The following is a 13,876-nucleotide window of genomic DNA, read 5'->3' on the forward strand; positions in this document are numbered from 1 at the left end:
CAAAAATATTCGTAAATCGCGAGTAAAACGCATGTACACCGAGGCTGAGGGGGAGGGGGGTGTCTAGTTTTTCTCCGCTCCGTCTCTTCCTCTTCTTCGTCTTGTTCTCCTTCGTCCGCCTCCGCCGCCGCCTCCTTGAGGCGTTCCGCAAACGACAGAAGCTATCTCGCTCTCACTCACCTGTCAGAACTCTCGGAGCTGTCGTATCGATCGGTGCACCGCTTCTTCCCACAAGGGCCGACGAGGGTGTCCTCGGCCGTCCTAACCTGTCCCTTGAAAGGGCTGCCCTGATGCCTAGCGGCGACGAGGCCATTTGCAGTAACACCAGCGGCATTAGAAGCAGAAACAGCGGCGGCGGCAGCAGCACCACTACCACTACCATCACTACTACCATCACTAGCAATGCCGTCCGTCTTTCGAGAGTCGTCGTCGTCGTCGACCACTCTCTCGGTCTCGGTGTTATCGCATCCAAGACAATTCACTTTCTGTAACGTGTTTCTGTCGTCGTCGTCGTCGTCGTCCTCGTCGTCGTCGTCGTCCTCGTCGTTCGCGTCGTCCACGCGGCGGCCGCGACGGTCGTTCGGTTCGCTCGCGCGATCGCTCGAAGCATTCGCGTCGTGAAACACGGACCTAGACCGTCGACCGTCGGCTGAGGAGGCGGCATTGTCACCGCGCGACGCGTTGCCACCACCGGTCATCGCGGCACCCTCGCCACCACTGCTCCGATTATTATTATTACTACCACCGTTACCGCTCTCACTGTTCTTCACCGTCTTTGTTACATCGATACGAACACCGGCACGGCACTTCTTCGAACCACCGTTCTCATCCGCCAACGTATCCTCGTCGTCCTCGTCCTCGTCGTAATCCTCGCGGTTCGTTGACGCGAACGAAAGAACGCGCATCGTGTCGAGACCGACACCGTTCACACTCTCGTTTTTACTAAAACGCTCGTTACCGTCGACGACGTCGTCGTTCTCCTCGCGATCGCGACGATGATAATGGTGATGATGGTTATTGTTGTTGTTATTGTTACCGTTATTCAGATGCCGACGATTATGATGAGGATGGGCATGACTATTACGACGAGGGGGACGATGTTGATGTTGTTGATGCAGTCGATGATAAGGATGACTCTCGTGCACCGAAGCGTCTTCGTGGATGCGTCTCGCGGTGTCCTGACCCGTGCTCAACGACGTTATCGAGGACGGAGCGTCCTGACGTTTGTATCGCTCCCTCGTTAAACGAAAATCACTGTCCCCTAGGTCGGTGGCCGCGTCGTCCGCGGACGGACCGTCTGCCATCTTGTAAACGAACGCACTACTGCCTGGCAGAGGTCCTATGGCACGAGCACGGGCCGCGCCACCGCTAGCTCGCTTCTACGGCCCGGCACGGCTCACTTAACCCCTCTTTTCTTCACCGTACAAAACCTCCGCCACCTCTCGCCGACGGCTACCCACTGACGATGGCCCCCACTCTCCCTGCTGCCGACGCCTGCACGCGAAACAGAACGAAGACCCGCGATCTTGCCCGAACACCGTCGACCCTACACGAATCCCGTCCCTTTTCACGATCGTAACATCTGTCGCGACATCTAGCGACCGTCGCGGTAACTATCTTTGCCGCGAGGCGATTCAAACGAACGAAAATACTAATTTTCTAAACTATGGTCGACCGTTTACCTATTAAACGTTTGTTGCATTACCGGATCTCCGTTAATATTCAAGCAATGTTCTCTTAGTCGTAAACCTGATGGATGAGAGGACAGAAATGGAGACATATTACAGAAATATATACAAAACCATTAAATACAAGGATAGTCCGATACAACTAGGCCATCCGACCATAGAAACATCATTCTGAAAGTTCTAAAATTGGTTAAAATTTGGGAAATTGTTTTCATAGAATATTTCTAAATATTAGAAGACCGGAAAGCAAGTTTATTTAGTGGGAGTCGAATGGAATTGGATGTTGTCGCGACGTTAACGTCGAAAGTATTACCAACACCGTATTTGAAAGTCACTCGTGTTTATTCAGAAGAAATTAACATTTCTGATAGACATTCCGAGAAGGTAGTTCGATACCGTAATACTGTTAAACGAATTGCTGAACCATGAGCACCATAAGATTTATTCACGCCCCTGGAATGTAATTCCAAAATGAAAGACAAAATGTCTAACGTGAACTATACACAGGCAGTAACGAGTGTCAATTAGGCAATTGTACGCTCATGTAAAGCATACGCATACGATGTACACTATAGAAGTGTACGTTTCAGAATTCTTAGAATGTTTATTTCGTCTATTATTCGTAGTATAAAATTTACTGACGTGCGATGGCGTTTCAAGTTTATCCTAAACTTTCACTTGTTTTGCACTTTGTGTACCGATTCGCAATTATGCTACATTCGTTGAAAGTAATTGGAAAATCGTAATTACAAGCAACATAAATACAAATGTAAGAGAACTATCAAATTAACTTTATCCTGTAAATGTGCGATTGTTTTATCGACTTTGTTCTCAACCTAAATTCTTTTACGATTCCTGGAATGTGCGTGCACGAACGCGTTGCTCTGAAGAGAGCACGTTTATTTCTTTTTTTAAACGTAACATCGAAGTAGTAGAAATTTGAGTTATTTAACGATACGAGTAAGTCAAGTACCAGATACAGGTAGGCACAACGCAGGCACTTTTAATATCCTTTCGTCGATTCGTAACTACAAAAAGTATAATGGTCGTTGCTTATATTTAACGAATTAGGTTCGTTCGAAAATTCCTCGACAAACTATTTTACACGTACCGATCGATGCAAGACGATTTCCGTATTATTTTAAAATGAAATTAATTAAATAAAACTGTGTTCCGATAACGTTACCTGTTAAGTTATCCGCTAGTATCTACATTCACTCGCTTTTTATATCGATAGTTACAGAATATAAAAAAGGACAATTATTGCTCGTGAAACGTTACAATTGAGCCTATTATTTACAAGTTTTCCTCAATTTAGTATCGATTCAAGTTGCATTATTCGCTAAACGTAGATCTGTAAAATTGAATTCCCTCAAGGCGTCGATCGATGATAACGTTCCCGCGATTATTGTCACATTATAGACACGTAGAATTTTATACGAGAGCTATGCCGGTATATACAGCAAATTCATCGTTTCAGCGATAATTACTTTCATGCTTGCACTTGTATGTTACAAACTTAATCTTTGGATATCGCGTGCAATATTTGAATAACCTTTCAACGGACGGCCATCAGGCTCCAGTATCAAAGAAGCTTAGAAGTTGTACAGAGTGCGAATCGTTCTGCTCGCTTTACCCGAGCGTAGAATAAATTTACAATGCATGTAAAATTGTAGTAGCAAAGTGTTCCACTAAGCACGACTCGCGTTATCCTATCTTTAAATCCATATTTTATTAGAGAAAGCCAGGCATCGTGCTTCCGTTGACGGAATGTTTACAAACTACTTCTACAGGCACTATAACTTTTTCCCTAATTAATTTCGATTCTATTTGGACTCGGGTTCGTGCAATTTCAAAGCCTTTCGCAAATGTCTATCGTCAGCTACGTCGTTCGGTTTACCTATTACTTTCGTTTTAGTAAAAAGTTCGTATGTACACAAAATGTTTGAATCGACTTTTGACAATTGTAAAGTTGCGTCAAAACTCGTATACTATCGTCGACCATTCGACTGGTCGTTAGTCTTTCTATTTAAATATCCTGGCGCGGAGGCCCGACGAGAACTTGGAAACTAAACCTCGAAGTACAACCATCGAAACTTTTGCTAAAGACGACCGGTCTCGATCGCCTTCTCCTCGCCATCTATTTGCACCATGGATAACCGCGACGCGTTCGCCAGTTCCGACAACAATAGGTGCTCCGTGTCCAGAGGACTCCTCGATTGTCCACCGATCAAATTATTTTGTCCGCTGGTGCTCCTGGCCAATCGTCTTACCACCCTGTCGCGTCTCTGCTTCTCCCTTTCCGTCTTCAGCTTCGTGAACTCGTCGTCGGAATTCACGCTCGCGCAGGAAGAGCTACGAGTGCTGATAAGGTCGTCCGCGATTACGCTTCCGACGTAGCTGCTGGCTGGCTCGTAAGCGATGCTGGAACGCGCCGATTGCGTGGTCCGTTCCGCCCTGAAATCCCAAGAATTTCGACGTCTCATTTATGAAAACTTGAATTGAAACTTTAAAATTGAAACGTCCTCGAATGTTAACCTTGGTCCAGGCACGTATCTCCTGTCGTTGACGCTACCATTCCCGCTGCCTTCTTCCAATATGCCACCCGTCACGGGGGCACTGATCGAGAACAATTCCCCGTTTCGCGAGTGCTCCGAGCCAGGAACAGCGACTGGGGCACTAGGAGGCGGTGGTCCCGGGGAGAATATGCTCTGCACGTGAGGCCTCTTGTCCGATTTCATCGACGTCAGGGTCATCTGCTCGTCCGCCTCTTCTTTTATCACTCCTATCCTCATCGAACCACCTCCGACTGTTGGCAATTGAATTCACGGAAAATGTCGTTGATGAAAATGTTTGGGTCTTCTCGGTTACTATAAATCGAAGCTAGTTAAACGACTCGACGTACCAACGGCTCGATTTTGCAAGGAGGCGGCGGAGCTGGAGGCGGCGAGTCTTCCGGGCGTTTTGGTACCGCTTGTCAGCCCGCCATCCGGCCTGTCCTCCTTGCTGAACAATCGTTTCAGCACGCTCGTCACGCTGTTCACTCTCGTCAAGGAACCACCCAGGTTGCTGGGTGTGGAGCCTCCGCTCAAAGTGCGATCGCGATTGCTCACTCTGCTGGCGCTCCTACAAATAAACATACACTTCCCGTTCCATAAAAAACGGCCCTCGAACGACACTTCGACGCCTCGTTTTGTAACTGGAACGAGGACCGTTGGAAAAGCAAACGTATTACCTCGCTATTTTGCCACTTTCGGTAGCGCTCCTGGATCATGCGTTAAAAGCGTAAGTGCGTAAGAAAAGTTTTAGTACGGTATACACTGACGATCTATCTGCACCTCGTGCTTCAACAAGCTCTGTGATTGTTATTGATCGACCAGCTTCCGGGGTAAACGAAATTTTCCATGTCACGGATGCTGCAGTTCATCCGTAAACAACGTTTTTACGAACAAATTATCTTTAAAGTTGCTTTATAGATAATCAGGGGAAATTAATTTAAGATATTTGAAAACTAGTTGATTCGGATGGGACAATGTTCGGTTCTTTCTCAATTTTTCTAAACGTTTTAACGAATTATAGACTATAACTTACAGAATGTAATTAGCAAATTTCATAACTATAGATTAAGCCGCTTACTTTTATTATTAGTACAAATGTAAATTAATGCAAAATTTACTGTTGTTGAGTAACGAAGACTGTTTTGTAAACACAGGGAAATAACTGAATAATTATGTAAAGTTTCGCAACTCTATCCCCCTAATTCGTCTGATACAGATAACAGTGAATCTCTTTTTGAATTCGCTAGATTAAAAGCTGAACTTTTACTGGCTTTTAATCATCAAGAACGAAATGTTAAACTGTTCGATCAATAATAATACCAGAGCTTCCGAGAAAAAAAACCGTATCGCGTGAGCGTAAAACGTTCGTAATGTTACGCTGCTCGAGAACCAACCTTGACATTTTTCCCGTGGCCGTGAAATGTATACCGGACGCGGCGTCGTCGGCCGGGTCGTCTGGCCGGAATTTCTGCTGATAATCCGCCGCCATTTCGTCGATCCTAACAGAAGATGGTTGAAGCTCTTGCTGCGCCGCGGACAATTGAATTCCAGCCGTGGATGGCTGCGGGTGTTCCTCGCGGAAGGCTTGCGAGGCAGCTGTGTACGGAAGCTCCGTAGGAAAGACTTCGTCCCAATATTGATCGCGAATCAATTCCGGATGCTCGTGGTGCATCTCGTCGACGATGAGGTAGCTCACCTTTCAACAGGAACACGCGGAACGTTCACCGAGACGCCTCAAAACGCGCCGACAACAACGTTCATTCCTCGTCTCGCGAGGGAAATAATTGTTCAACGATAGCAAAGACGTTTTACTTGCAAATTCCGGTCGATTATCCAGTTGACTTCGAAGTCGTCGTCGTCCTCGCCGAACGGATTGATCAGAGTCTCGGCGACCTTCAGCCAGCCCATGTAGAAAAAGAACTGGAGCGTCGTGAATACTGGAAAATAGAGATCGATCTTCGACGTGGACGTGGACGAATTCTGCACCCACTGACGACCCATCACGCTCGTCAAGAAGTACGTGTACACAGCCAACGTTACCACCTGCGAAAGAATTTCAATGAACCTCTTTTTATTTAAACAAAATTCTTCCGTTAGCCTCGCGGTTTAAAAGTGCTCGCAATATCTTTGGCGCGTTACGGGTATCCGCGTTACACCGTGGTCTACGGTATCGGCGATCCGCATATATTTGATCGTTATCTGGCATTGGTTGCAAGGTTGGGCGAATTCTTGCTCTCCGAAAGGGAATAAAAATTCGTCTCGAAAGAGCGAGTTCCGTTTGCACGGTGCGCGGCGCTCACCTGAGTGTAAACCAGAGGAACGCTGATGGTATCGTAGTGCATGAGGTTGCCGCAGAGGCCGCGAAACTTGTTCAGCTCGTCGATCAACGTCTTCACCGCGAAATCGTCGCGGATTCGACCTTCCTTCCTGGCACGAGTCACGATGCTCGACGCCCAGACGATCGGCAGCCAGTGCTTGCTAGGCTTGGGGAACTTGGAGTTCAGGCTCTGGAATATCACCAGCTCGTTCTCCAGCAGCAAACCGGTGTCCACGAAGTGCTCCAACGTGGGGAACCGTTTCTTCACGCGGGGCGAAATCATCGCCAGGACCAGGGTCAGGCAGACGCAGACGTATCTGAAACGGCACGACTCGATCTTTGCTTCGAAAACAGAGTATTCTCTAAGATAAACTGCTTCGCGTTATCGAGCCAAACTCGTGATCCATTAATGGACGCGTTGACTTAACAAATAACAACTTGTTTGTTTCGATCAGACGGTTCAGCAGCTGTTTCGGTATAAATTCTCAGCTACGGAATATCGAATATATTATGTAACTTTGCGTGTTATTTATTGGAACGACTATCGTATAAAGAGCAGTTCTGTTCGAGATGATTTAACAATTAAAATTGCAACAACCGAGGTTGCACAGTATGTACCTGACGATGGTTCGACGCATCAATCGACCTCTCTCGTCGTTCCCGTGGATAGTGGCCGACACGAAGACGGCGATGGAGTCCGGCCACGGTATCACCATGTATTGATTCCACCATCGGGTCATAACGATGCTGACATAGAAACCAAGGACGAAAGACAACGGTATTAGGTCGCTGTACTCGTTGCAGTACGCTACCACGGCCTCGAAAATCTTCTTCTGATCGTCGTCGAGCAACAGTCGATAGATGCTCGACAACGAGTAGTATATGAAGAGGAAAAGGGCCAGGTCCAGCCAAACGAGTTTGTATATGCTTGCCCGCCATCTGAAAATAGAATATAATGAAGGAAACGCGAACACGAAGGATTTGTGGGAAACGATTTAGATAAAACCGACTAGAAACGTCGTTCGAGGTATGTTTTTCAACGGTGGAAACCGACGATAACGTTACTTAACTCTTATCGATCGATCGTATCGATCCGAGCGTCTACGATGTTTCGCTGATAAGTCGATCGACAAGATCTGTCGCGATAAACATGTACAGGATAGTTTTAAATAACTCGAATCCAAAAATAACGGATCGGTCGCGCAATATCGCCACGCTGATTAACACAAGGTGTTGACTCACGGAAATGAGAATAAAGATGTCTACGCAAACAGTATATTGGATTTCGACTGGTAGGTTTTCAGAATTTTTCCACGAGACCGGAAACGAGAACACGGACACCTGTAATATTTCTTTCCGCTTCGCGAGCTCTGTGTACGCTTCTTTGATTTACGTTTTGCGTTTATCATTTCTTTATTACGAAATGAAGTGTTCGATGAAAATCGATAAAAGATATGTAACGGAAAAAATCTAATAATTATCGCAATATTACAGGAAGCAATTGATTGCTACAATTGATAGCTACTCAAGATTTGAGCGAATCTGACTCCCGATAAAGTATTTAACTCTTTACAGTGCGATTTAAATTCTGTGTAGCGTTCGCAGAAAAGTACAGAGAGTCGTGAAACTTGGAACGAACAAGTTACGACTCCTCGTTGCACGAGGAGAGATTAACGAACAAATCCCAAGATTTCGGAGAATTTCTTTGTACTCCTTCGAGCTGTAAAAGCATCGACGCAAAGTATCTTTGAGTGTTCGATGCGTATCTGTGTTAGATACGGGTCCGTCGAAGATTGTGACGCGGGTACCAGAAAAATGATAGCCGAATACATAGTATCGTTCGAGGAACGCGTGACGCGTGGCCACGTAATTACAAAGAACATTGGAAGGATTCCAAAGCCGGTTACGAGATTTCTTTCCTGTCTCGAGATTTTCTCGAGCACCGGCGGCTGCGAGCACATTCAGGCCCGCAAAGTATTTTATAATTAAATCGTCCCTGATGGCGACGCAGGATCGCACAATTCCCCATTGTTCTTCGCGCACGCCTGTCGCATGCAAGCACGATTCTGTCTCGAAAGAGATACGATCGATCACGAAAGACCCCGACCGCGTTAAAATTTACTTGTCCGTAAAAACAGTATAAATTGATTGGTAAAAAAAGTACTTTGAGGGCGGATTTCCTATATTGCCCTGTCGGCACTGTGTTCCACGACAATATCGCCAAACAGGGACGAGCAAAAATCAACAAAAGGAGATGGAAGAAGCGTGAAACGCCACGGAGGGACAAAGCAATCGACACGCGTGCAATTTAAGAGTTACGATTGCACGCGACGAGCTCTAAACGAGGCGTGCGTGACGACTCGGAGCGACCGGGGAAGTAATAGAAAGGTCAGCGACCCGGAAGTCCACTGTCGCGAATTGGCAATGTCAAAACGAGGAATATGCACGTCGAGAAAATGATTTCCACCGGCAACGAGACGTCGCGAACGACCGTGGGTTTTCCCCTGTCGGCAGAGATAGGATTCGAGAGACTCGTGAAGACTGTAAACACGAGCTCGTCGCGCGAAACGAGCAAAACCCTTGATGAATTATTACTCTGCTAATAAATACGTCAAGTACGGGGAAATTGGTGATACGATCTGTGTGTGTACTCGTTTCGCGATGCTCTATAGCGACCTCCTCATGCCAGACCTTCGAACGGTCGCATACTTCGAGCCTCGTATCCTTCGCTGACACGTGACGCACACTTGTCAACGGAATTCTTCCGCGATCGTGGAGTAACATGACGAAACTGTTCAGAATACCATTCAACAAGCTTCTCGGAGCAATTATACCTAATTACATCTTACAGAGCGTCGAATCATCGATTCTTTCAGGGGAGTACAATTCATCATTTTCAGCCGTAACAACGACTCCGAGAAATCTCTTGTTTACTCGCTAATAAATACTGCATGACCAAAGCACCGTAACGAGAATTATCTAAGCGATCTTGTATACATCGGTGCCTAGATTTTTCGTCGCCATTAAGCTAATCTAATTTTTTACGATTAATTGTACTCTGACTGAGAGGAAGCAAAATTTTGTATATTCGCTGCCAGATGGCTGCTGATAAATATATTAGCTAACTGTCGAAAAATCGACCTCCACGCGAAGCTAGAACCTGTCAAATTCTAGGCTGTGTAAATTTTAGCCTTATCGGACGATTTCACCAAAGCCCGAACGAAACGCTAATAAATTCTATCAACTCTTCCTTCCATGTTCCAAACCCGGTACGAATTATGTAATTTATCGAGGACACGATTATGCTCTCAGAGCTTAAGTCGCGGAGATGTGGGCGCGTCACTGGCGAATAACAGCTCTTTATGGACTCTTTTATTTTCATACCGTACGAACGAAAAGTTTAAAGTAGCGGGGATGATCGATGGTCTCCTATTACGTGGATAGAAAGAGCTTCGTACAAATGGAGTTCTGCTTCCGACACTTTTACAAGAAGCGAATCGGAGCCCTGGATTTGGCAAAGAAGGCTATCACGCGACTCGATTGTTACGATCAACCCCTCCAGGTCGGATCGTTAGAATCTCTCTGGCTGACCTGCTGACCGACCCCAGTTGTTCGTGTGGCGACGCTAACCGGGACATTGACCACATAGTTTGGTTCTACCCTCTTTATTATGACTCTCGAAGAATCAAACTTGTCGGAAAGTTGGGGAAGCTATCAGCGTTCTGACAAATATTTTATATTGATCGTTGGTAGATCGTATCAAAAACTGTAGACGATTAATTTATTTCTCGTCGAGCCTAATGTTTTGGTGTTCGCACGTGTACTGTCTCGTTTGTATTTCTCTATACATAAAGGCATAGAAAACGAACGACTCTGTCCAAGGAAATGAAAAACGTTTTCAACGGCCTGTCGAGGAAAGAATATTAATCGCGACGAGCGTCGCGGCGTCGAGGCGAGCCAAAGCTGAAAAGCGCTTACCTTAGGAGTAATTTTAGAAAGCAACCGAGACCTTTGCAGGTAGCGACTTCGGCAGTGTAAGTGACCGTCATCTCTCAGGGAGCACCTGACGCGCGGCGAGGATCGACGATAGCCCCGGTTGCGGCTGCCTCAGCGTTTCTTGCCAGGTAGACCTCTTTCAGGAGTCATCTCTTCTGCCAGCCGTGCGTCGACATTCTCCACTTGGACTCGAATCCGAACCCGACTCGACTCGACTGGACGGAACGATCGCGGCTAGATATTAATTAGTTCGCGCTTGGCCTTATCTCGGGCTTCTTCTCTCTCGACGATACACGAACAGATGAGAAGTCTGCGAAGGTCATCCTCGTCGCGTCTTGCACGAGGTCTCCGTCTCTCTCTCTCTCTCTCTCTGTCCTAGGATTACGTAATTGTCGGTGCACTCGCTCGAAGCGAACCGCGCCACGCTCAATGAACGCCGATCTCTTCCGTTTGATTTGGCTTTCGCGCCGTTACTCGGGGCCCCGCGTCGACTTCAAGATCGATTCTCGAACCTGACTTCGATTTCGATCTTCTGGCGCGTCCAACAACAGCTCTTCCCCTCTGATGTCACGCACTTTCCTCGCGTTCCGAACCGGAAAACAGACTCGGACTCTTCAGCGCTCGAAATTTTCGCAAGGAATCGTCCGCGCTGCTTCCGGTTCCCTTTTTCACTGCAAAGCCCGTAGACTCGTTTCCGTTTCGACGAACTCCACAGGTGGATCTGTAATGTCACCAGCGTCGTCGACTGCAATTAAATATTGACTCGCGCCCGGTGAATCACTGACGATGATTAAAGAGCATAGACGATGTTTTGTAACCCTATTTATCGATACGAATCTTATCTACGATACGCGGAAATGACGGCTAGAAAGAACGCCTCGAGTCGTCTAGAATCTGATTCGAAGCTAAGAAAATCTCGAGAACCTTGACGATCTCAAAATTGTCTTCCGGTTCTTGAGAATTTCGGTAATTTTCTTACGCGCGTGATGCATTTTTATATCGTCCACGCGACATCATTGTCATTGAATCTTCGGATTGTCTTATCGATATCTGAATGTAAACGTCGAAGCGCATGCAACGCGGTCGCGAATGCCGCCAATGTTGAAACCGCGTGGAATTTGGAAATCGACTCCACGGAATCGTTGATAATCTGGAACATCGCTCGATGCTCGGACCGCGAACTAAAACTGAATAGCATACGTTGAATGAGCATCGCGTACTACATCGTGCGAGCTCGAGGGCCGCGGACAAACGACGCGAAACGGTGCCAAATCGTCGAGCGTTTGTCGTCCGCTTTCCGTCTCGGTGCAATGACTCATTTTCGTTCTATATTTCACGGGCTATATGCAGTCCGCGGTTTCTAACTGCCATCGATAGGAACGCTTCGTCGTAATCGTGACAGTAAACTCGATTCGTAACCTTGCGAATGGATCGTTATCGCGTTACAGGCCACCCGTTATCGTACCACCGGCCTGCTCCACATTTGCGCTCTCAAACCTCTGTGTTAACTCGTCGACGAGCAAACGGAGCGGACTGTGCAACGACGACGCGCGTTACGAAATGCAAAAATCCGAAATTTACTACAGTGCAAATCGAATTCGAGACGAGCGGGACACGTCCTTTATTCATAAGGTTTCGTTTACGTATCCTATCTACTGCGAGCAGTGGATTAAAATTGGAGCAAATATCAAAGATGTTTATAGAGATTGGAAAAAGACGATCAGCAGACCGGCGCGTAATAACCGCGACTTTGACGTCCATAGAAAACCTACTGTTACGCGTTAGGGACTTTTATGCTCTTTTCTGCAGCCGAGCACGCGATGTCACGCATGGTTTTTCTGCGGTCGACCGGCCGCACAGCGGGAGATTTGCCTCGCGAACGCGGCAAAAAGATATTATGAGTGAAATCATGTTCCTATCGATTCCACCTATCTCCTGAATCGACACAATTTTGCATGCTTTCGTTTAACTATTAAATACCGCGTCTTGACATCGATTCCTCGAGCGTCGTTAATTTACTTTGGACCTTTAAAGTTCCAAGACAGTTTACGTTTAAAAAAGAACGTTTAAAATTCAATTCTGGTCCACTGTGCGCCGCAGCGCGGTACGAATTTAAAGGTACGCGCCGATAAACAATTTTGTGTACGAGTCCTCTTATCGTACGCGTCTATTCATGACCGTCGAGCGAGCAATACCACGGCACCAGACTCGACCGTAATTTCCGACAACGTTACATGGAATTTCGCTTAAAAAAAATTCGATTCGTTTCGTTTTATCACGCCACTGATTCTCCCCCAAAAAATTTACTTCCGCGTCCGTGGTTTCGATCGAGAAAATCGCGGGCTCCGCGCGACTTTGAGACTCGATCGGCCGATAGAAAGTTTCCATTCGAAAAAATGGCATATTAACATCGACCTTGCACGCGAGTCATTACCCAATGGTTAGGGTACGTTTACGTCAGGCCATGCATTTAACGCGTGGAACAACAAGTTATCGCGCAGCGAAGATCGAAACAACGAGGAGGGATTGCGTCCCTAACATTCACGGCGAGCACGTGTGTGCAATCAGGGAGAAACCAGGATGACGCAGGGGAGAAAGCACGAAGTTCGCTCGCGACAGTGAATCAACGTTTTCCGCGTAATTTTCTACAACACTTCGGCGCATACGAAACAGCATCGAGGCTGTCTCCTCGCCGCCCACAGTCAGGAAAGATCCATTCGTTCAAACGTCACTGAGAGACCGACTGGACGATTGCCCTTTTCGACGAGACGGGACCGTCAAAAGACGCGAAAACTCTATTGATCTGGTAAAACCGGCTCGATGTGGTACGGTCTGTAAATCCATTCAAAAAAAAAAAACTTCGGTACAGAGCGACACGAAAATCTCGTGACAAAGGGGAACGGTGCACCGCGAGTCGAACGAACCTTTTCAAACGATCGTGTCTCCTGTTTGCGTCCCTGTGAGCGACGTTTCGTTCGACAGGACACGGTTTCACAGAAATTCGCGAGTCACAGCTGGTCGCGAGTCTCCCGAACGGGCACGATCGCGATCAAACCGAACGCGGTGAATGAAGTCGCACGCAGAACCGCCGACGATGCGTTCGGCGGAAGGAACACCGAGCATGGACTGAGAGAACCGTTGCCGCAGCACGCCAAAAGATCCCCCGGTACTCCACCTTCGGCCTTTCGATCCCATCCCCTCCATCGTTCCGTGTTTCCGCATCAGACAGTGGTGCTCACCGCCAACCTTTTCAAATCTACGCAAATCACTGGCACTGGGATCAGGGGGAGAAAGAACACGGCCCCGAGGCAAGACCT

At 47.1% G+C, this 13,876-nt stretch overlaps 2 protein-coding genes across 3 annotated transcripts in view; both read right to left on the bottom strand.

The window, feature by feature from the left end:
* Jing (AE binding protein 2 jing) overlaps window positions 1–1,444 on the bottom strand; it is a 115,648-nt gene extending 114,204 nt beyond the window's left edge. The window contains exon 1 of the mRNA XM_076763337.1: window positions 181–1,444. Coding sequence (XP_076619452.1) covers window positions 181–1,304 — 1,124 coding nt within the window. The 5' untranslated portion in view covers window positions 1,305–1,444. The remainder of the gene's footprint in view (window positions 1–180) is intronic.
* Window positions 1,445–2,001: 557 nt separating this feature from the next.
* On the bottom strand, window positions 2,002–13,735 carry LOC143341334 (bestrophin-4). Of its 2 annotated transcripts, XM_076764210.1 has the most exons (10): window positions 13,484–13,735; window positions 10,542–11,280; window positions 7,182–7,502; window positions 6,547–6,880; window positions 6,059–6,289; window positions 5,641–5,942; window positions 4,924–4,953; window positions 4,594–4,814; window positions 4,227–4,497; window positions 2,002–4,145 (listed from the first exon to the last, which is right to left on the bottom strand). In XM_076764210.1, exons 2-10 carry the CDS (start codon window positions 10,610–10,612, stop codon window positions 3,791–3,793), a joined length of 2,136 nt encoding a protein of 711 aa, XP_076620325.1. In that variant the 5' UTR covers window positions 10,613–11,280; window positions 13,484–13,735; the 3' UTR covers window positions 2,002–3,790. The 2 variants fall into 2 exon arrangements, with proteins under 2 accessions (XP_076620325.1, XP_076620326.1); XM_076764211.1 differs by lacking the exon at window positions 4,924–4,953 and having other exon boundaries at window positions 13,484–13,733.
* Window positions 13,736–13,876: the final 141 nt, after the last annotated feature.

Source organism: Colletes latitarsis, chromosome 4 (genome assembly GCF_051014445.1).
Source record: "Colletes latitarsis isolate SP2378_abdomen chromosome 4, iyColLati1, whole genome shotgun sequence".
NCBI classification, from domain to species: Eukaryota; Metazoa; Arthropoda; class Insecta; order Hymenoptera; family Colletidae; genus Colletes; species Colletes latitarsis.